Genomic DNA, 23,680 nt, shown 5'->3' on the forward strand with positions numbered 1-23,680 from the left:
GACCAATCAGATGGTCCGTTTCTCCGCAATGGTCCGCGTAACGTGTTCAGCCATTTTGTTATTATTTTCGAAAATCTTTAGGTTGGGTTTGAGGAGCGCGTAACGTGATCAGTTTTCACGTTTCTCATTGATAGTCGCGGTCGAAACGACAAGAAACAACGCATGAGACTTAAAAAAGAGGGTTACGACGAAGAACGGCCTCGGTGGGTATCGTACATTTACGCGTACGAATGCATGCGAAGCACTCGCTGACGATCGTCGGAGAAACGAAGCACAGGGACAGGAGAGGCGAGCTAGAGAACGTGCGAGAGATAGAGAGAGAAAGAGAGAGAAAAAGAGAGAGAGAGAGAGAGAGCGAGAAAGGGAGAACGAGACGGTGAGGAACAGCGAGAGAGTGTGTGAAACGAGGAACGAAATTGGTCGCGCGCGGGAATCAGCGGTTGTTGTGTGTTTGGCCTTTTTCTGCTTGTGATTTATTGCGAGAGATTGTGATTGCTGGTGCGAGACGTGTGTTTTTTTTACTTAAGAATTGAGAATCCACGTGCGGGAGTCGATGCGGTACGTTGAAATGTCGTTCGCGACACTTTTATGCATCCGATAACGACGCAATGAGTAAAGTGCACCCGGACAACAAAAACCAACGAATCCCGATGATCCGTTTAACGATACTTTTATGCGGCCGCCGTCGTTTCTTTCCACACGATTAAACGTACCACGTGAAACACCTATTCGCACTCGATTTACTAACATCGCACACAATAGATCTGTACATAACCTTGTTTGCAATTGTCAAATGTAGGTTAGGTCGAACGGTCGCAGTGCGGTGACCTCCCTCGCGTACACGTTAACTACGATTTCCTTGCTTATTATTGCTTCTGTTTAGTCTCGTTCTTTACACCGTGCCCGTTTTTTCCCAAAAATCTCGAACCCCATCCTGAGACCAGGACAAAAAAATGATTCATCTATAGAAGCAAAACAATTATATTAGTTGACGCTCTTGCCTTTTCTGAATTCCTATCGTGTGTCCTGTTTTTCTATTAAATTCGTAGTGATTCCGATACAAATGTTTGTTAAACGTAACGACGTAACTTGTAACAGATCAGTGTTCACAGTACGTTTTCATGCTGTTGGCTGTCTTGTTGAATGTAACAATGAGAACATTCGTTTGATTAAATTTTCACAAGATTGTTGTCTACCCAGGCGGTTTCTATTTTGGAAACAGCTTTGTACCATTGTAAATATGGTACTTTCTAATGTTTACATCCGATCGTAACTTCCGTGCATCCTATGATTTGTTCTACTTAATCTTAATCTATTACATAAATCTTCATTGTTTTCAGATAGAGTGTATGAAAATTGAACGGTTTACAATTAACAATGACAACTTTGGCAGAACAAGCATCCAAGCTTTTAGATTTTAATCAGAAGCTTGACATAACGCTTCTCGATAATGTAGTAGGTTGTATGTATAATGGAATAGGCGAGCAACAGAAGCTTGCGCAGGAAGTATTAACCACACTTAAGGAACATCCAAATGCATGGACACGTGTAGATACTATTCTAGAATATTCACAGGTAATCTAGATTATTCTAATTCATTCTTTGCTAAAAAAAAATATAGCAAGACTTTTCTATCGACGCATGTAATTGTTTTTATATAGAACCAACAAACAAAGTATTATGCTTTACAAATATTGGAACAAGTAATAAAGACACGATGGAAAGTATTACCACGAAATCAGTGTGAGGGTATAAAAAAATATATTGTAGGCCTTATTATAAAAACGAGCAGTGATCCAGAAACGATGGAAACACAAAAAGTATACCTCAATAAACTGAATATGATTTTAGTTCAGGTGAGTGGGAACAAATTTCTTCTTAAGAAGCGGAGAGGCAGCCGTTACTGTTGTTTTTATATTAACGAATCGTGTTATCTTTGTTTGCAGGTTTTAAAACGAGAATGGCCAAAAAATTGGGAATCCTTTATCGGCGATATTGTTGGGGCAAGCAAAACAAACGAAAGTCTTTGTCAAAACAATATGACAATTTTGAAGTTACTATCGGAAGAAGTATTTGACTTTTCTAGTGGACAAATGACACAAACAAAAGCAAAACACTTAAAGGACACAATGTGTAGTGAATTCTCCCAGATTTTTCAACTTTGTCAGTATGTTTTAGACAACTCGCAAAATATTCCACTAGTATTGGTCACGTTAGAAACTCTCTTAAAATTTTTAAATTGGATTCCACTTGGATATATTTTCGAAACGAAATTAATAAACACTTTAGTATTCAAGGTAATTTGATCATTTGTTTAATCTTCTTTTAATATCCATAGTTGTCAATATCTCATACGCTTATCACGTTTATCTTTTGTTGTAGTTCTTAAATGTACCAATATTCAGAAATGTCACGTTGAAATGCTTGACCGAAATCGCTGCTCTCACGGCAACGACATACGACGATGTGTTTGTAATGTTATTTGTTAATGTAATGAGACAGTTGGAGCAAATACTACCGCTCGATACTAATATACGCGATGCATATGCTGCTGGTCAAGATCAGGAACAAAATTTTATTCAAAATTTAGCTATATTTTTATGTACATGTTTGAAGGAACATGGTCAATTTATAGAAAAGAAACAGCTAAACGAAATGCTGCTGAAGGCGTTGCATTACCTGTTGTTGATTTCCGAGGTCGAGGAGGTCGAAATATTTAAAATTTGTTTGGAATATTGGAGTTCATTAGCGATCGATTTATATAGATTCGTGGCTCCGACACCAGTATTTATGACTAAACCGATAACGATGCCGCCTAGAAGACTATTCTATTGTCCAGTTTTAACAAAAGTACGGTACATTATGATCAGCAGAATGGCCAAACCGGAAGAAGTTCTTGTTGTAGAGAATGAAAACGGAGAAGTTGTCAGAGAGTTTATGAAGGATACCGATTCAATTAATTTATACAAGAATATGAGAGAAACTCTCGTCTACCTGACCCATCTTGATCATATGGACACAGATAGAATAATGACAGAAAAGTTACAGAATCAAGTAAATGGTACAGAATGGTCTTGGAAGAATCTCAATGCAGTGAGTAATCTTTATAATGTCGCGACAAGTTCGTTTTTCCGAGTATTCAATTAAACTAACAATTTCTGTGATTCTTCTGTTAGTTATGTTGGGCAATAGGTAGTATTTCGGGTGCTATGCACGAAGAAGATGAGAAACGCTTTCTAGTAACTGTGATCAAGGACCTTCTTGGTCTTTGTGAACAGAAAAAAGGCAAAGATAATAAAGCTATCATCGCTAGCAATATTATGTATGTAGTTGGGCAATACCCAAGATTTCTCAGAGCACACTGGAAGTTTTTAAAGACTGTTGTAAATAAACTATTTGAATTTATGCATGGTAAAAACATTTTATTATTAGAAACCGCAGTTACAAAAAGCAATGGCATTGCTTTTAAACAATCGTTTGTCATATTACTGATAAATATTCATTGTAGAAACGCATGATGGTGTGCAAGATATGGCCTGTGACACGTTTATAAAAATAGCAGTGAAATGCAGGCGACATTTCGTGACAGTACAATTAGGGGAAGCGGTGCCGTTTATCGAAGAAATTCTTTCTACAGTTAGTAGTATCATCTGTGACCTTCAAACACAACAGGTAAGACAGGGAATTAAAATGGGAGACAAAGTTAATTGATGTAAAGTTTAATTGATGTAAAAACGCTCTTATACCAAATCTTGGTTTGACTAGGTACATACCTTCTACGAAGCAGTTGGTTATATGATAAGTGCACAGACGGATACAGTAGTTCAAGAACAATTGATAGAAAAATATATGCTTCTACCAAATCAAGTTTGGGACGATATCATAAGTCAAGCATCTAAAGTAAGAGAGACACGAGATAATGTATGTTGCAACGAATTTGGTTTGTTCGTTAAAAACATTTTATTTTTTCAGAACGTAGATGTGTTAAAAGACCAAGAAGCTGTAAAACAACTTGGTAGCATTTTAAAAACAAATGTTAGGGCTTGCAAAGCTCTCGGGCATCCGTACGTGATACAATTAGGAAGAATATATTTAGATATGTTGAACGTTTATAAGGTGAGAACTTGGATTCTTAATGATAGACGATGAATTCGTAATTTGAATACGTGACAGGATAAATACATCATGTATTCGTGACTTCTTCCAGGTTATGAGTGAAAATATAAGTGCTGCAATAGCTTTGAATGGTGAAGTAGTAATGGAACAATCTTTAATTAAGAGTATGAGAGTAGTGAAAAAGGAAACATTAAAATTGATCTCAGATTGGATCAGCAGAACGACCGACGAACAAATGGCAAGCTTTGTTTCATCATTTGTTGCGAATATAGTCGTTACGATCAAATTATTGCTATATTAAATCAATATGCTGTTCGCAATTACAGGTTTCCGAGAACTTTATACCACCGCTATTAGATGCTGTGTTGTTGGATTATCAAAAAACGAATGTCCATTGCGCTCGAGAACCAGAGGTGTTGACTGCTATGGCCATTATCGTAAATAAATTAGAGGATTACATTACGTGTGAAATACCGAAAATATTTGATGCTGTGTTCGAGTGTACTCTAGAAATGATTAACAAAGATTTTGAAGAATTTCCAGAGCATAGAACGAACTTCTTTTTACTTCTACAGGTATCTGTGCCGAGAGTCTAACCTCCGATATCGCCATTTTCTGTTTTATTATTATGTATGACATTTAATTTTGTTTTCCTGTTATAGGCTGTAAATATGTACTGTTTCCCTGCGTTTCTTGTAATTCGGCCAGCACAGTTCAAACTCGTTCTCGACTCGATAATTTGGGCTTTCAAACACACGATGAGAAACGTTGCAGATACAGGGTTGCAAATACTTTATCAACTTTTACAAAATGTTGAGAGCGAGCCGGCAGCTCAGAACTTTTATCGAACATATTTCACAGATATTCTTCAACACATATTTAGCGTAGTCACAGATTCATCTCATATAGCAGGTATAACTGCATGAATAGTTTTATCACATGGAATATCGTTATGCTTTCATGCGACTAATTCGACTATCCGGAATGTCTAGGCCTTACTATGCATGCCACTATCCTGGCATACATGTTCTCATTGGTTGAACTCGGACGAATTCAGGTGCCATTGGGACCTATACCAGACAATGTATTATACGTTCAAGAATTCGTTGCAAGGTTGCTTAAAGCAGCATTTCCACATTTGACTGATAATCAGATTAAAATCACTGTACAAGGTTTATTTAATCTTAACCAAAATATCCCAGCATTCAAGGAACATCTCAGAGATTTCCTTGTTCAAATTAGAGTAAGCTGTTTATTTATAATGCTGTTTAGAGTATTTCTCGCTGGCATTGAACAGAATAATGCTATACTGAAATTTGTTTTCGCAGGAGTATACCGGTGAGGATGATTCCGATCTCTATTTGGAAGAGCGGGAAAATGCATTGCGATTGGCTCAGGAAGAGAAAAGACGACAACAAATGGCTGTTCCGGGACTACTTAATCCGCACGACATACCAGAAGAAATGCAGGACTGAATTAGCAGTCGTCTACGTTACTTCTTTCCTGCACGTCTCAATGAGAAACATTCTGTTACAGAGACTACCGTATCTTTTGATCTGCAATTTCCCCCACATGTACCACGACTACCATCAAAATGGATATACGTCATTATATACTTTTTAAAGCCAAGATTACAATATAACATTCTTGTTAAGGAGGTAAGCCCGAAACGTTGTAATTGTTTGTCTGTTATGCGATTTTAATAGAATTAAAACTTCTGTTGTGGGTAACAAGTGAGTGTGTGCTGAACAATACTATTTAATGTAATAAAAGTAAAAGAACAAACACGATTTTTAAATACCGATATTTAAGAAAAATTTACTACGAATTCGAGAAAATGTACGAATGAATGCGCATTGAAAGCGTTTGATAATGATGGAACAATGACTACACGTGGTTGATATGTTTGTTGTTCGTAGAAAGAAAAGAAGATTCTGTTGCATATTTTTATACATAAGTTACGCCTATGTGATTCACGATTGTTTCAAAACAGTTACATGTATTATATTATAAATCTCGTTCAGTTGTAATTATTATTAATCGATAATCGTATTGCAACAGAATTAAATTTGATAGTACGTAGATGCTGCTTTCTAAGATATATATTAAATTTAAATTGGGATATCTTAAACATATTATATGTGCATAAAATAGTATTGTTTCAACAAATTTAGAGGATGTTATACGTATATGTGAGTTTTTATCTGCATAAAGTTGTGTATGGTAATGCTATTATTATTACTATATATAGATATATAGAAATATAGATATATATATATATATATGATACATTGCAAGTCATATGGAGGAATTTTGTAAATTAAACGGAACTTCACACATCGCATTTGTTTAGGCTTCACTTTTTCTAATAATTCCTATGTACTCGTAGGTTTATCATGAAATATATTCAGGGTAAAATAGTATATATTTTTGTTATATTTAACAAACACAATTTATTTGAAAAAGATAACAAGTATTCTAAAAAAAAAAAAAAAAAAATCTGGTTCCTTTAAAATATTTTTGCAATTAAGATCATTCACATGCATAAAGACGGATATTTTGCATATTTTACTTTATAAGGGGAGGAAGTAGCTATTAGTATTTCTTACAATTGACAACAAATTTTGATTTCTTTTCTTCTCGAAACGTTGATTTAGTTCTTCTTGATACGCAAATCAGCTTCTCACGAATAGATGTGTATTTGCTGTCAGTTTTCTAAATGCAGTTGTGAAGCATTCGACTGAATATAGATAAAACGAAATAGCAAAAAAAGATATTTTCCACAAGTGTTGTATCCTTTCTACAATGTGCAGTATAGTGTTATATTAGACAAAAAGTTCAACGTTATTCGAGGTTTGAACATTTTCAAATTGATTTCAGATGCGATATTCTGTTGACCGTTCCTTTTTGTAGATACTTCTTTAGGTCTTTCTTTAGCCGTACAATTTCTTATAAAAAGTTCTTAAACTTTTTAAGTACTCTTTGAAACCCAACATTCAAAGAAAAACAGATTTTACGACCGTTCGAGCTTGCCTCCGTCAAAATAAACCCTACAGGTGCTTCGACATACAAATCACAAATAATCTTGACTTAATACGTGTCTAACATTGGTACATGGTCTATAAAAAAGAAAGAAAGAAAAACAAGTTGTGAAGGTAGTCATGACTAAATAAATTGTATTAAAGCAAAACAGAATGAGAACGGAAAAACTCTCTTTGAGTGATTGTGTTACATCAACAATGCAGAAGAGGATGTAAAACGCTTGGCGTAAATTAAACAATTGTTTTCCACCATTCGCGGGGACATTGAAACTTGCTTCTATTGTGCAACAAAGTTCATTGCTGGTGGGTAGGCGATCATTAGCTGCAAGAAAAGGAAAAAATAATACCGCTTGTGTCGCACTGTTTTTTTTTCTCGGGATACGAAAGGTGAGAATAAAAATCAATGTCGCCACAGGAACGTAACAGATGTGCGTACCGTTACATGCATTTTTATGAGAACATCAACGATTTGTATCATACAAGAAAAAAAGAGAAATGAATCAATGAATGTAGCTATGCTTGGAACCTTGAAGCCATTACATTTGATACTATGCGACTCGGGTCTCAAGCTAGGCCGCTATGACTGCAAGACAGAAGAAAACCGAAAGAAGTAGAACGAAGGAAAAAGAATCAATGTCACTTTTAATTTCGTTGTTCTCTGCATCGGTAGGCTGTATTTATTTGCAACCGGTATTGCAAAAGGGAAGGAAGAATTTGACGGTAATTTTTTTCACAGGATTCGTGGTATTCACACAGACACACACACACTTTGTAAAACTTTTACCGCTAAACAAGAGAAAGAGGAAAAAATATTATTTGTATGGATAGATGTAATAAGTTACAAAATGTATTTAGTCATACATAGTTGTATGTGATAAGAGTACATGTAATGAGGAAAGTGCTTAAAGAATCGTAAGATATCGAAGTAATAATCGTATCTAAAATAAATCTGCCACTAAATGTTTTTATAAGCTGTTCGTTTGTTATAAGAGAGTCCTAAATTTAGCAAGAGGTTTTTACGGTATAAGTAATTTTGGACGTAAATAAGTACAGCTAAGACACAGAAAAACAGAAAAAATACAGGGACCAAAAACTTTTATGGGAAAAATCAGTAACAGAGACTTGTTTATTGTTATAATATATTGGTTGTAAAGATATTAACAACAAAATGTAAAGACAAAATTTTATCGTTGCCGATATCGTTACTCATGAGAGAAATTCTATTTCAGTCGTTTTTAATAGTTATCAATATGAGGGACATTTATTTAGTTACTTTGGTTGCTTATTGTTATCAAAGTATTCGACAACTTTTGTTCAAGTTGGATATTTGTTGTTAAAAATTTGAATCAAAAGTTTTACTACTCGCAATTATAAATGAAATCATAGATTAAAATACGGAAAATTTAAAATTGATCTTCAAAAATTTTCCTCATTGATAATGGATATCGGTAATGAAAAATATTGATTTGTAACTAAGTAATCATTATGACTTTATTATTTTATTTTCGTTGTAACAGTTATGGTCCCTGAAAAAAACAAATACGATACGTGTTTTCTTCTTTCTCTCTCTCTCTCTCTCTCTCTCTCTCTCTCTCTCTCTCTCTCTCTCTCTCTCTCTCTCTCTCCTTTTATTTTCTTTTATAGTTGTATATCCGAATATTCGCTGACTGGAATGTATTTTCTGAAAGAAGCAAACAGAGGAAGTGAATTTCTTTTTTAAATTAGTGTATCAAATTAAGAAAAATAATTGGCGAACGACATGCGAAACCAAAAGTACACTTATACGAGTTGTGAATAATATCGTGTACTGTATTTTACTTAGGAGAAAAGAAATTTACATTCGAAACTCTAATGTTAATACACAAATAGACAACGTCTGATTTGGTTCTAAATTATGTAATAAAATATGTGAACACTGCAATCTGCTTTCTAATTAATGCACAGTAAAATAGAGATATTTTAACGTCTATGTTTATGGTTGCAATACATAAATATAGTTTCATTCAATCGGGATTTAACGAAATAATGGTCTCTCACTCTCCCTAGGATTTTGTTTAACTCGGAGAAATGTTAAGGAATAGATTTTGTAAGTTGCTAAGTGATGGCATTAATCTTATAAGTTGTCGAGTATCATGTGACATAGTTGTGAGTACTGAGTACATAGTTACGGAATGGTCTGTCACGCATGTTTGAATGAGTGGATGTGTAAGTTAAAAAAGTTCTACCAGTTATTCATTATAATGACAAAAATATGTAAAGAGTTTAATAATACTTACTAATAAAATAAAAAATGCCACTATAATAATGCTTTGTACCTTCGATGAGTCATAGTCATGTGTCAAGTATTAGTATTTAGTATCTATGTAGTATTATACATACGAGTGACACATGCTTAAACGAAGACTTTCGTTATTTGTATCGTTTTCTATTTTCGTGAACTTATTTTATATATTACTGAAACTTGAAAATTTCATCCAAAATCTTGTCATACAAAATTATAGAACTCGTGTATATTATCGATATTCATTCTTATTAAACCATTTTTATAAATTTCCCCTTAAATTGTTTTATATTGTCAAATCATATCCCCGAATATTTGCTATTAGCAAATGTTTAATGACTTTAATTATACATATGATGTACATTATTCTTGACCCGGTTAAGGAAAACAAAATGTTTGAGTTGAAAAAGGATATGATTTGAATTTGAAATTTAAATGGAGTTTACTTGAATTGTGTTCCCAAATAATAATCGGTACATATCATGGATCTGATTGGATCCGATATGTAAGTACATGGTACATACATATGACACGCTTACCACTAGATGGCAATCCTGTAATATGGCGGGTTTTGAAGCGTCAATTTGAAATAATCCAATTTTATCTACTGAACGAAGATTTTCAAAATGAATATCGACAAAAAAGATTGTTAAAACTGAATCAGGTAAATTCTATAGACCTTATCAATACTAAAGAATTACAAGCAATTGTTTTCTTCAAAATGATTACCTGCCATAGATCATCAAGATACAAGGTGGAGCTAAACAGATCGTATACGTTTATGTCTTTTCGATCACCGGAAAGAAATGCATAACCGATTTTACCATCTATGCACATAAGAGGGTTCGTGGTACATAAAAGGGAAATATACAAACCTAACCATCCACATGTTTGAAACAGCGAAGAGGTAAAAGTAGGTGTCATCTAATCGAATGACGTTTTAGTTAATGCTTAAATGAAGTTGTAATAAACAGTGATAAAATGGAACGCGGAGAAAATACACAAGATAACGTAATGTCAGCAGAAGGTACATCTCCAAAAGCATTTGTATTCTCCGCACCTAACGTACTTGGTCCTCCTAATGCTATTAATTCCGAGGTAAATCCAGAAGCGTTGGATACGTCGGTTATCAGGAAAAATATTTTTACTTTTGCTATACCGACGTCAGTGTCGCAGCCGAATCTTCGAGGGAGGGCCACTCATCAATTGAGAACACCTGAGAAACAATACAAACCTAAAATATCAAGGCACACTTTCAAACCAGCAGTTAACGTTTTCGCCCAAGCTCTTAAAGATACTGCAATATTCGTACAGTTAAAAAAGAATTCTAGATCGCAGTCTGCTAAAATTAATCCAGAAAATTCAATAACATGCACCAATGTACCTCAGTCTCTACTCACAAAGGTTACAGCAAAGGAATACTTTATGATGTTTGGGAATCTTTTAAGAATTACTATTCGTCCCAAGAAACAAATAATTACTGTTACCTATGCTACTAAAGAAGAAGCGACTATAGCATACGAGCAAAGCGGCGAGTATTACGGGGAAAAATTTAACGTAGAATGGAGCAAATTGACCGCGTTACCAAAATCCCCGACAAAACGGAAAGACTTACAGAAGAATATTGTGACGAATTTCTTAAATGACGATGACCTCCAAATGGAATTAGATGCTATGAAGAATCTAGCATACAACGTACATGATAGGGATAATGCTGATTATTATAATTACATTTCGCTTAAGAAAAAGGAAACACGAGAGACCAAGGGTGCATTAAAGACAAGTGCCAGGGCCAAAGAGAAAGCAGCTGCTAAATCTGAGAAACATAAAGTAGACAGTCAAATATCGGATTTGTTACCCAATGCTAGTATCGAAGAACTGCAAAAGATAATTCGTCAACCAGCACATAATTCAGAAGACAAATACAAAGTACTAGAAGCAAGAGATCGACTTATAAGAATGAAGCAAACTAAATCGCACACGCTGGCTGCTGCTAAAGCAATGGTTGGAATATGCCCTGATATGTGTCCTGAAAAAGAGCGTCTAATGCGAGAGTCGAAAAGACAATTAGCGTTCTACGAGCAACTCGAAGGTAACGAGTACAAAATTAATCACGCGACTGCTGTAAAACAGTATTCTAGGTCTTCGGCAGATCAAGAGGAACCGATGGCGCACGATTTGAGACCTGTGAAGTCTTTAAAAATGACTATGAGTTATTTGCTTCACGAAATAGCGAATCTTTGCGATCAAGAAGGGACAAATTTGGGAGAATGGTATCATTTCTTGTGGGATAGAACAAGGGGAATTCGAAAAGATATAACGCAGCAAGAATTATGTTGCCCGGATAGCGTCGAATTGGTCGAACAATGCGCTAGATTTCATATTGTCTGTTCTGAAAGGCTTTGCGCCGAAGAACCATCGATCTTTGACAAAAAGATCAACTCGGATAATCTAACGAAATGTTTGCAAACATTGAAGTACATGTATCATGATCTAAGAGTAAAAGGAATAAATTGTCAGAATGAACCAGAATTTCGGGCATACATTATTCTACTGAATTTAAACAACAGCAATTTCATGTGGGACCTGCAAAGACTGCCAAAGAGTGTGCAAAGATCGCCAGAAGTTCAATTTGCACAAGAGGTGTACTCGGCCTTGGAGTCGAATAATTATTATAAATTCTTTAAACTCGTTTGTAAAACCACGTATTTAAATGCCTGCATCTTGCTTAGGTACTTTAATCAAGTAAGATTAAGGGCATTATCGGTGATGGTTAAAGCTTATTGCAGAACTGCGTCAACAGCGTATCCATTGTACGAATTAATAGACATTTTAGGTTTCGAAGATGAAACCGAAGCTGTTTACTTTTGCGAACAAGTAGGATTAAATGTTGCAAAGGATGAATATCATGTACTATTAAATCGACAAAACTTCTCTATGCCTGTATTAAATATAAAACAGAATAGAGCTTGTAATGTAATAGAATCTAAGAGAGTCATGAAGCATTTATCTATTGGAGAATGTATAGCAGGTGGAAAGATGCCGGAGAAAAGTTACAAGTGTCATAAGCCGCACAATAGCTTCGACACGCATGGTTACTTATGGTCAGATTCTGTCAATGCAGAGGATCAGAATAAAAATGATATTTGTACTCCAAAAGATCCGTACGAGTACATAGACGAAGATACAGTGGAGATTAAAAAATCTGTCTTGGTTTCTGAGAAAGATGAAAATAAACCCGAGAGTACAGGCTACGGTGCTGAGTATCGAAATATATTTACTACGATCAATGCAACTAATTTCAATGCAAATATTATTCAACCTCAGAAGATTAGTGAAAACATATTCTCGATCGCCAAGTCTCAAGTACCAGTCACAGAAGCTCAAGAAAAACAAAGAAGTACAAACATATTTGGTATACTACCGAAACGAGACAATACTGTATCAGAAGCAAATAAAACCAATGAATCTTCTATTTTTGGTAACACATTCAACGCTACAACAACGATTACAAAATCTTCTAATGTATTCTCAAAATCATTGGAACCACCACCATATAGTAGTAGTGCTGTACCATTTACAACATCTACAAACCAGAATGTATTTTCGGGTACCACACAGGGAAATGTATTCATGAAAAATGTAACGTCTTCCTCTATATTTTCGAATACATTCTCCAATGTACAAACTGCACCAAAATTATCAAGCGCCGCAATAACTGAAAGTAATAATAAATTAAAAGAATCTCCAAGCTTCTTTACTCGTCCGAATCAATTAGAAGAAATTGCGAAAATTGAGAATACAAAAGTAGCGGATAAGGTTTCTGTAAAGAGGATGCAGCAAGTCAATGTACTAGCAGAAAAAGTTTTAAGCGAGCTCCAGACCGAAGTTATTAAAAGTTCTTGTTCTACTATCGTGGACGAAGAATTTGATAAAATGAATATTTGCAATAAATTAAGAGACGACATTGAGAATGAAATCCTAACTGAAATTACTCACGAGATATGTGACAATGTTCTACAAGAAGAAATTATTAATTCGGAAAAATTGCATGCATTGTCGACGAAAATGAAGAAAAGGACAGTCACAAAATATTTCAATATATGGAAGTTTAATACTTTGAAAAGAAGACAACAACGAGAACAACGGAAATCGTTGGATAATACACCGGTATGGTTGCAAAAGTATTCCAGTGAAGAATGCGCAAAATTATTGTATTCGAAAAACCAGGATTTAGTTATTGAAAATATGTGTAGAAGGCGAGAAGAGCCAAAAATTATTAAATCTTATGTTGATTCTTTGTACAGAATCGAAGTTATAATCTTTATGGGAATTCAGGAAAACTTGAAGTCTTCGGGCATAAATATGCTTTCGAATCATTATTGGAAGTTAGTTATTTCTTGGCCAGACTTGCTCAACAAACCTGTTCTATGGCATCATAAGAAAATAATGAATCAATATCTCTGTCCCGATGATTATACCGCGAATCCGATTATGAAGATATATCGAGCAAGCCCACTTAAAACTTTGCATATCTGTATTCGAAATTTTGAAGGTCTGATCAGTGATCACAATTTAGTGGGTTCGGATGCTCTCCTTTTCATAGCAAACACCTCCGAGAATGCAAACGTTATTATAAAACGTTTAACAAGAACTATATTATCAAGAGATAGACTTATGCCCATTCCTTTAGTAGTCCTCGTTTTCGGTGACGACAATTTTGATACGCAAGATACGGAAGTTGTTTCTACCTTAGAAAAACTATTAGACGTTGGATATTTATCAATTTACACTATCATGTATGAAAAGAACTTGAATGAGGAAACAGTGTTGAATATAACGCAAACTGCAATATTTTGGTTGTCCATGAATAACTCTCCTAAGAATCCATTAGAGATGGATTACTTGGAAAATATTTGTCATGTTTGTTTAACAGACGAATTATGGCTGAGGTAACTAAGGAAATGCTTCTCTGTGATTGTTGCAATTTATTATCATTTCTAATACTGTCTTTTTACAGGATACAAGATGACTCGTCCTACAATGAAAAATTATTATACGCACTGGAGGAGCCCAGATTCATCATTGATCTATACAATGAAGCGGTCACTCATCTAATGGATATAATATTAGATCCGGAATCATTTATGTACACAAAATTTGCTCCGGAATTTGACAAATTTGTTAAAAATGAGCATATGATGCCATGTAGCTACGAATACTTTGACGACTCGTGGAAAAAGGAGGATTATAAAGCAAGGATAGAAGAAGTGTTGGATTCTTTTAAACTGCCTCAGTGGAAGCAAGTTTTAGCGTAATTCTTTTTTCCACTGACGTATTAATCAATTTAATAAAACTGATTTATGTATTTTAGGTACAGTTGGCCATTGGATGATAACAGCACGTTTCATCAGAATGTAATAAGTTACTATCAAAAAGCTCTATTCAATGCTGATAGCAATGAAGTGTCATGCAATTTATTCAGCAATTTATTCTTTACATCTGGTATGCTAACTGTGTCAAACTTTATCGATATTCTGTTACATATTGTTAAGAGGAAAGTGAATCTTATCGACAGAGATTTGAAAGTAGTCTATAATAAGAATCACATAAAGTATTTCCGAACTTTACCGTGGTGGTTTAAATCGAATATATTGAATAAATACAAAGTCGCAACGCGGGAATTGAACGTGCAAAAAAATAATGTAAAGAATAAAAGAAAGAGTGATTTGAGCGAACCAATTACAAAAAAGCGAAGAGTATGTAGGGATGAAAACAATGATTCCGAACTCGATCCATTAGCAGAGTTCTGTGAATATAGTCGGAGCCGAGTAATGGAGGTGTTTGGCGTTTCGAGAAAGGTAGAAGAACGTTTAAGAGCTCATCAACAACAAAATAATTTATTTGAAGAAAGACTAAAGAATGCATTGTACAGCGAAATAGAATCGACTTAATAATAAGTAAATATGATGTAATTTTTGGCCTTTGATATATTTTTAGTGCCGCGATGACTACTGTATTTTACAGTATTTCTTATAGAGTAAGCATTATAATATGAGTATAAAAAAGTAATAGGTTAAATATGATTCTCAGATACGAGAAGTTCAAGTTATAAGACCATTACTCAAAATGTACAAAATATAATTTCGAATACGATACGTAGTATAAGTTGTATATAAAATTTTGACTGTTACTGTAACTGTTTGAATATACAGAGACACAAAGTATGTTAAATTTCTCTATCTTCGTTTTTCATTGTAAATAACATTATGACCTGACATTATAACATTTTATTACATGTCTTATAAAACATTAAAGTAGAGATAAGTATGTAAATTACTTATGTATATACGTATGTGCATGTAATTCAAAACTCACGGAAATTTCATTGTAAGTTTGAGAACTCGCCTTTATTCGTACAACGACATCTGGAGGGATATTAACTAATACAATGTGAAGCTTTTGAATTTCAACTTCAACGGACTTTTTAAATGTCGAGTCGATGAGTGCAGCGAGTGTTCGGTCCGTTCAAACAGTGTCGAGAAAACATTTTGATATTCTCAGTGAAGAAGTATAATATTTTAAAAATTTACTATATGTCAATGATAAACCTTTGACCTTTAAAAATTAATGTACCTTTTAAGCAAATTAAAATATTGATACACGAATCGTTCAGAGTGAAAAGTTTTCGCTTCATTTCTGTTCACGATTCCGTGTTATATATTTCGGTGTAAAGCACTATTTAATTTAACTTCCGAATATCATACATCTTGAAAATGTCGCATTTAAAGTACATGAAAGAAATAAACAGTTTGACTCGAATGGACGAGAATATTAAAGGACCACTTCCTCGCTGGCAGAAGAAATGCTTAGAAACATCGAATTCAAGGTATTTTAATAAATAATTCAACTAATATTATTTCATCCATCGTTACAATATTCGTGTATATATTTAAGTAATATTATGTCTTTATTTATACAGTGTCAATCTCAGTGTCAATTCCTCCCGGAAACTTACAAACGGATCGTTTATGAGTAATGCCACAGGAAAAACACCAACAAAAAAGAATGATAGTCGGACCAAGAAAACTCCTTCCAAAGGTTCCAAAAAATCACCAAGTATGATATATTTTTTTCTATAATTTATGTATTATTCGTGTAAATAATCACTTTGGTATAAAAGAGAATAAAAATTATTTTTTTATTAGATCGAACTACACCTGCTAAAACACCCAGTGGCGGCGATAGATTTATTCCTTCAAGATCAACCACCAATTTTGATCTTGGACATTATAAGGTTTGTGTCCTTTAACGTATAATTTATTTCTGTAATTATAAAAACTCTTATGCGAACATAAAATCAGAAAAATTATAAATTATAGATACAACAACAAGTGGCTGCAGAGAGAGACGAGGACAAACAGGACAATGTAAGTCCTTCCAAGAGAGAAATGCAGCGTCTTATGAGTGAGAATATACATGGTGGCGATATTAATAATATGAGAGTTTTGTCTTATCAAAACAAAGCTCCTGCTCCACCGGAAGGATATCAGAATCCATTACGGGTTGTATATAGTCAGAGTAAGACACCAGCTAGCGTTAAAGCATCTACTAGATATATTCCACAAACTCCTGATAGAATATTGGATGCACCAGAAATCGTTGACGATTATTGTATGTACTTTTTTATACTTTTTCTTTTTTAGAATCAATTTTTGGGCAAAGCTATTAGCAATTACTTTACTTGTGTTTTAGATTTGAATCTGATCGATTGGTCACAAAGTAATATTTTAGCTGTGGCATTAGGTGCTAATGTATATTTATGGAATGCTGCAACTGGAACCATAGAACAATTATTTGAATTAGAGGGCAACGACTATATCTGTTCCGTTGCATGGATTCAAGAAGGGCCCTATTTAGCTGTAGGTACAACAGCAGGAAATACGGACTTGTGGGACTGCAGTCAAACAAAAAGAGTACGCGTAATGAATGGTCATGCAGCTAGAGTAGGTTCCCTTTCATGGAATTCACATATTTTGACGAGTGGGTGCAGGTAAAGATCATCTTACGGTACAGTTAAGTTATATATAGATATAAAATAACACGATTTTTTAAATTAATTGTGGTTGCCTGTATTCTGATTTTTAGAGCAGGACAAATAGTCCACCACGATGTTAGACAAAGGGACCATTTAATATCGACTATAAACGCTCATGCTCAGGAAGTATGCGGTTTGAAATGGTCACCTGATGGTAAGTATTTAGCAAGCGGCGGTAACGATAACATGCTTCAATTATGGCCGTCAATTACTGGACAAAGTCATACGCACACGCAACCCCTTTACTCGTTGAATCAACACCAAGCAGCTGTAAAAGCACTAGCATGGTGTCCATGGCAAAATAATATTCTTGCAAGCGGGGGTGGTACAGCTGATAGAACAATTCGATTCTGGAATTGTAATACAGGTAATTGCAATGAAGTAACATCTGTACAATAAATTATTGCGAGTCGATTTAAACATATATCATTTTTATAACAGGCGCGTGCTTGAATACAGTAGACACTAAATCGCAAGTGTGTTCTCTGTTATGGTCGACAACGTACAAGGAAATCGTTTCCGGTCATGGATATGCTCAAAATCAATTAATCATTTGGAAGTATCCAGGGATGACGAAGGTCGCAGAGCTTACAGGACATTCTAGTCGTGTCTTGCATTTGGCTATGTCTCCTGATGGTACCACGGTCCTTAGCGCAGGAGCCGATGAAACGTTACGCTTGTGGAAATGTTTCCAAGCAGATCCGCATAAAAAGAAAGAACCTAGTGAAATGAAATCCGTTCCTTCTAGGCTTAAGCAATCCATCCGATAACAATATTATGCTAATAGAACAAATAAAGCTTTGTATTTATTTTTTGAATGTGTTGAAACGTAGTCAATCACTTACATTTCAACAACAGGTGTTCACAATGAGATTTCTTTTCATACTCTCTCGGCAAGCATACTTCAAATAAAGAGATGCTTCGTTGTCTTTTTTACACGGTTCGTGAGCTTAAACTAAATAGATTTGGCGTAGACGGTTGTAAATCTGAATAAAACGATCTAGGAGATTCTTCAGTGGAAATTATTCTTTTTTATTGTATTTGAATATTACTGTATGTTATAAAGCTATGCATTTTAATTCAAATAAGATCGTATTCGTCATTTAAGTAAGCACCCATATTTTGGAGTGTTTTATGCCTTGATTTACTTACATGCATTTACTAGGGTGATTGTACGTGATATGTGCCATACATATGCATATACGTACGCAAGGTGAAAGGTAATTTCAATCCCCACTCCCCATCCTTCCTACTCAACGCTCTCAAGTCTTCAGATACATAACAATCCTTTGACCCAACCTGTCCTTAACAGGATAAAACGAAATAAATGTTTCGAATATGTAGAATAAACGCAAGAACAATTCGAAAGTCGTTTAGATATACCTTGATGAGTGTATTGTATTATTAAATATTGAAAATCATATTACACACAGTATGGATGACACAAGCATTAAAAACATATCCACAAAGTCACAATGTAAATATAATGAGGAAATTTGTACCACAGAGGGTACAGTAGATGATAATGAACATGACTGGTGGGCAAGTGATAGTGGATCCTGTACTGGATCATATTATTCAGACACAGATAGGTACAGAAAAACTGTTCAGTAATTTTACATCGGTTCATGATAAAATATCTTTTTGTAATAAGATTTTAATGTGTTTCGCGTACACAGTTCTGCTGCAGAATGGGAATCAGAAATCAATTCTACTGGAGAATTATTTTACATAGAATCTGCGGCAGAAAGTATAGCCGATGGTCAATCTTTGTACAATGAATCGGAACATGATTCTCAATCGGAGCTGACAAGACGTCGTAGTACAAGAGCTGGAAAACTTATGAGACTCATAAGGCGTAAAGAAAGCAAAAGATGGAGTACAAGAAATAAGAAAAATTATTCTAGTGCTACATCCAATAACATAATGAGTCCTGGAAAAGAAGGAAGCACAACGAAGGAAGTTACATTCAGGGATTTTCAAGTGAATATGCTTTTGTTGTTGTGTAAGTACTATTTGAAACAGTATTCATTTTACATGAAAGCATTTAAATGTTTTAGGCTGGAGAAATTCGAGAAGTAGCACTATGGGTTGATCCGGATAGAAGACATAAATTAGGACGACGTGCGACATTATGCGAGGCATATTTTGGAATTACTCCGGGTGTATTCTCGGACAAAACAAGAGTAATGGTGGCTGGATTTATACCAGATGGAGAAGCAATGAAAAATAAGAATATTAAAATTGGCGACTGGTTGAGAAGCGTAAATTCGACTAATGTCACATATCAAAATTTGGATCACGTATTATCTGAAGTAACTGTTGCCACAAATGTAAGGATGTAGATTATAACAATAAAAAATAAGAATGTATGCGCTACAACTTTTGTATTCTGTTCAGGTAACATTAGAATTGCAAAGAGTTGCAGGCATCGATGTAACAGAAAAATTGCCCGAATCGAACAGTCCTAAGGTAATTATAATATTTTATTTTTGTATACTTGTGTATACGAAAGATAATTTATTATTTTGTATCGTAAGCAATCCCTATTGGTACAAAGACTAATGAACAGAGAAGAAAGTAAAGACTTGATGCAATCTATAATAAACTATCCGCTCGGTGTCTTGTATCTACAAACCACAGAAATTTCTGAAATGGGACCAGAATTGCAAGGTGTTCTTTATACATTTCCCCGTTCAGATAATAAAAATGCTCAATCTATTTTATGCACAACGAGAGGAGCTTTTATAACTCTTAATCACTTGTTACCAGGGATAACAGGATTACAGCCTACCAGGTATTAATTCATTAATCGTACGTATAGTTGACAAAATTTGTATAATATGTGTAAAATCCCCTTTATAATATAACTTTTGTAGTACTACTATACAGGTAGCGAAAGAAGAAGTTCACGTTGTATACGTGCCCCGAAACGAAGAATTACTTTTAATGGCACTACCAAAAAAATGGTAAATGTTTTTTGTTATTTATTACGTAGTAATAAACTATTCACTTGCTGAGATCTAATATTTGTAGTTGCAGTCTTGAGGAAGCTGTAAATTTATCGCTGGATATAGTCAGAACCTTAGAATTCGTACATCAATCGTTAACGAAATGTTTTACGCTCGTTGAAAATCATTCCTCTTTAGATCATTTTTTTACCTTGTTCCTCGAACAATTATTAGATTTAAAAAATTACGCAAATAACGTAGGGTTGCCCGACTGTACTATGAAAATTCATAGTAATATCGAAAATATGGAAAGTTACAAATTTAGGAGCACTTTCTCGGTAGCAAATTCTATAGAGTTATCAAGAGATGCACAAATTCAAATTGATGCTGCTTTAAGTGAAATGGAAGCTATGGATTATAGGGATTGGGTACGTACGTGTTGGAAAATAAAAATAGCAAACAAATAATGTAGATTATCTTCTCTCAGAACGAAGATCCTATGGACTGCCAAAGGCTATACACGATTTTAGGCAGTTGTATATATCATAGAGAATACCTTCTTGGTTCTCACTTAATGCACAGCGATTTGATCGAGGTTGACTCTTACCTTCGGCACAACTGTCTCTTAAACTTAGTGACAAACGAACCTGTAAATAATCTTGTTATTTGGAAAAAAGTTTATCCTTCGTCGTGTAATTGTGGAAGTTTGGATAACGGTAGAAGTATCCAACCACTTGTTCCTAATGGAAAGTGGTTTTTGCTCGTTGTCGGATATGGATACGACTTATTAGCAGTTCTCTTGGAATCTGGTGGATGTACAGCCAAGTAATGATATTGTTATTTAATTGAAATTCATCATTCTGATCTTATTGAATTATTTATAGTTCTATAAATTTAGATGTACCGAAACCAACGGCCCGGATGTATTTTATGTGGAGGAAGCGCAAGAAACTTTAAAACATATACAAAAGATAGGAGTGACAACATTGGCAGCCAAATGGATTGCATCTAACACGAGACCCGAAGTAATACCCAACGAGGACCATGTATCTACAAAACCATCATCGAGCATCACAGAAAACTTTTTAGGTCTTATAAAGTCAACGGATGTACAAAGTTCACCTGCAAAATCGTCCCTCGCTTTAACTACTAATAAAAAAGCCCAAGAGATACCGTCCATTTTGAAAAAACGCAGCACGGAGGAAAGTCCAATGGTGTTGGGATCTGGTACGTAGAATCGTTAGTTGCAAAATTATATTTCATTGCTAATAATAATGTTCTGAAATTCGTTACAGTATATTCTTTGCACACTTCGGAAGATTCGTTGAGTCAAGGAACAGGTGGTGTCAGTGAAATTAGCGACGAAGCTGTGCCTATATTAGGAAGACGAGCAACAAGGGAAAAAATTTCGGGCGGATCGAAGTATTCTGATGACAGTGATTCCGATATTGATATGTACAAGGTAAATGGCGCATCAATGATTCTAAATAACGTTTATTTCACGGAGATAATATCTTATATAAAATATATATTATATTACAGAACGACTGTCGGATGTTAAGTATGGATGTATCTAATATACGAGAAAATCTACTAAATCAGGCCGAATACTTGACACCAAAAATATTGACAACAGGTGATAAGAATTATCTTTATCACTACGTGCATTTGGATATGGCTGAGGGTATCCTGTTGTCATCGAAGCCATTAGAAAGTTCGGAAAAGAATCATAAAGTTATAGTTAACTTTAATAGATGTGTTCATATCATACATCGACTCCTGCATAACACAGTGAGATTTAAGAAAATGTTGAATTCAGATATGGATAAAACTGTGATTAATAAGAGTTTAATCGCCGTTAAAGAACATGGCGTATTATTTGAATGGGATAATACTACTTACTGGGTTGTCGGGCGACTATATACAACTCCTCATCCAAAGGAATTATATGTGTGCTATCAAGATTCTGCACCACAAAATTTAATCGAAATAGCATTCAAATTACATTCGTTGCATACATTATGTTAAAATTTGTTATTTTCTTCACGAAATTATATTGATAAATCTTACTCATAAAAAATACTCAATTTACACTTTTCTAAATATACTTTTATTTTTTTATATGTACAATATAATACACACAATCTAATTACACAAATACTTATGCCATTGGATTATTTGATGTTATATAAAAATTGTATAATTCTAATTTTGAATAAACTTTCACACAAAGTTCTAATTTCCTTTATAAACATTAAAAATTTTCCCAGATTGCAGCTTGACATCGTTATCATCATAGTTAGTGTTATCACTATACGAGATCTAAACTTCGCTTCTAATTTTTGAAAAACCATTATGTATGTGTAATTGGTAATAATTACGGTAATTTATTGCATTGACTTAATTGAGTAGAATCATGAATATTTTGAGACAAGAACCAATAATTTTGAGCAATTGGTCACCCAGTTACTTTGGCTGATTTGTATTCCAATGAACAGTGTGTTCGGGTATTATAGGATGAGTAATAAAAAACGCAAATTACTAAACCAAACGCCCTTTTATTTCCTTCAGAGTAACATATATTTAATGCTCGTGTGTGTAAAACACTCGGTTCAATATATTTAAAGGAAGTAGGTACGCAGTTTTTCCTGAAGAATGGCATACGATTCCTGTGTGTTGAATACGTTCAAATAATGGGAATTTGATTCTTGAATCGCGAAATCGTTTCACTTGTGGCCTCCTGCGGTTGGCTGCCTTTACCACTTCTACTTTAATGATTTGGATAGAGTGTGTACGAGCACGATGACGGGCAGATTACAGCATCACTGACAGAAACATCTCTGTATGTATTTTCTGTATATCTCAACCAAATTTCAAAGTTCTTAATTTTGTGATAGGTATCTTCTCTGAAGTCTAATCATTAAACCACAAAAATTTGTAATTTTACGATCAATTAACAATTGTTGTAGACAACATTTAGATTGTTTATTTATCTGTTTAAGAGGTACAGTTTCTCCAGTTTATCTGTTTTTGTTAAATTTTTACGACATGCAAGATGAAAATATTAAGAACCATATAATTAAATATTTATGGTTTTTCTAGTTGAATTTGTATCGCGATAAACCGGAAAAAGAGGGCACTTCGTTCGTGCTACATATGTGTAGTCGGTTGGAATCGGAAATATAGTCATTCA

The 23,680-nt window shown here is 34.4% G+C and overlaps 4 protein-coding genes and 1 long non-coding RNA gene across 9 annotated transcripts; 4 read left to right on the forward strand and 1 right to left on the reverse strand.

The window, feature by feature from the left end:
- The first annotated feature begins 56 nt into the window (after positions 1–56).
- Positions 57–9,462, forward strand: emb (exportin-1 emb). Of its 5 annotated transcripts, none has more exons than XM_033467016.2 (14): positions 57–203; positions 1,341–1,575; positions 1,662–1,856; positions 1,947–2,297; positions 2,383–3,093; positions 3,177–3,411; positions 3,509–3,672; positions 3,766–3,900; positions 3,973–4,116; positions 4,208–4,354; positions 4,443–4,691; positions 4,779–5,028; positions 5,109–5,359; positions 5,445–9,462. In XM_033467016.2, the coding sequence occupies exons 2-14, from the start codon at positions 1,378–1,380 to the stop codon at positions 5,589–5,591; spliced, it is 3,177 nt and encodes a 1,058-aa protein (XP_033322907.1). In that variant the 5' UTR covers positions 57–203; positions 1,341–1,377; the 3' UTR covers positions 5,592–9,462. The 5 variants fall into 5 exon arrangements, with proteins under 5 accessions (XP_033322907.1, XP_033322909.1, XP_076379571.1 ...); XM_033467018.2 differs by having other exon boundaries at positions 72–203; positions 1,345–1,575; XM_076523456.1 differs by lacking the exon at positions 57–203 and adding an exon at positions 227–376.
- An 819-nt stretch (positions 9,463–10,281) lies between these two features.
- Positions 10,282–15,672, forward strand: xmas (RRM_XMAS2 and SAC3_GANP domain-containing protein xmas). The gene is made up of 3 exons (XM_033467024.2): positions 10,282–14,390; positions 14,459–14,740; positions 14,813–15,672. Exons 1-3 carry the CDS (start codon positions 10,420–10,422, stop codon positions 15,390–15,392), a joined length of 4,833 nt encoding a protein of 1,610 aa, XP_033322915.2. The 5' UTR covers positions 10,282–10,419; the 3' UTR covers positions 15,393–15,672.
- A 521-nt stretch (positions 15,673–16,193) lies between these two features.
- On the forward strand, positions 16,194–18,354 carry fzy (cell division cycle 20 protein fzy). The gene is made up of 7 exons (XM_033467027.2): positions 16,194–16,327; positions 16,421–16,557; positions 16,647–16,735; positions 16,821–17,112; positions 17,194–17,491; positions 17,587–17,903; positions 17,978–18,354. The coding sequence occupies exons 1-7, from the start codon at positions 16,215–16,217 to the stop codon at positions 18,304–18,306; spliced, it is 1,575 nt and encodes a 524-aa protein (XP_033322918.1). The 5' UTR covers positions 16,194–16,214; the 3' UTR covers positions 18,307–18,354.
- On the reverse strand, positions 16,353–18,515 carry LOC117218543 (uncharacterized). The gene is made up of 3 exons (XR_004489783.2): positions 18,382–18,515; positions 18,043–18,316; positions 16,353–17,886 (listed from the first exon to the last, which is right to left on the reverse strand). It is a non-coding gene; the product is annotated as an uncharacterized LOC117218543 (long non-coding RNA).
- A 299-nt stretch (positions 18,516–18,814) lies between these two features.
- in (inturned planar cell polarity protein) lies at positions 18,815–22,726 on the forward strand. Its single transcript, XM_033467025.2, has 11 exons — positions 18,815–19,128; positions 19,216–19,519; positions 19,597–19,869; positions 19,937–20,008; positions 20,077–20,333; positions 20,416–20,505; positions 20,573–20,915; positions 20,975–21,312; positions 21,386–21,714; positions 21,783–21,949; positions 22,030–22,726. The coding sequence occupies exons 1-11, from the start codon at positions 18,971–18,973 to the stop codon at positions 22,513–22,515; spliced, it is 2,817 nt and encodes a 938-aa protein (XP_033322916.2). The 5' UTR covers positions 18,815–18,970; the 3' UTR covers positions 22,516–22,726.
- Positions 22,727–23,680: the final 954 nt, after the last annotated feature.

This window comes from Megalopta genalis, chromosome 7, assembly GCF_051020955.1.
Source record: "Megalopta genalis isolate 19385.01 chromosome 7, iyMegGena1_principal, whole genome shotgun sequence".
Taxonomy (NCBI): Eukaryota; Metazoa; Arthropoda; class Insecta; order Hymenoptera; family Halictidae; genus Megalopta; species Megalopta genalis.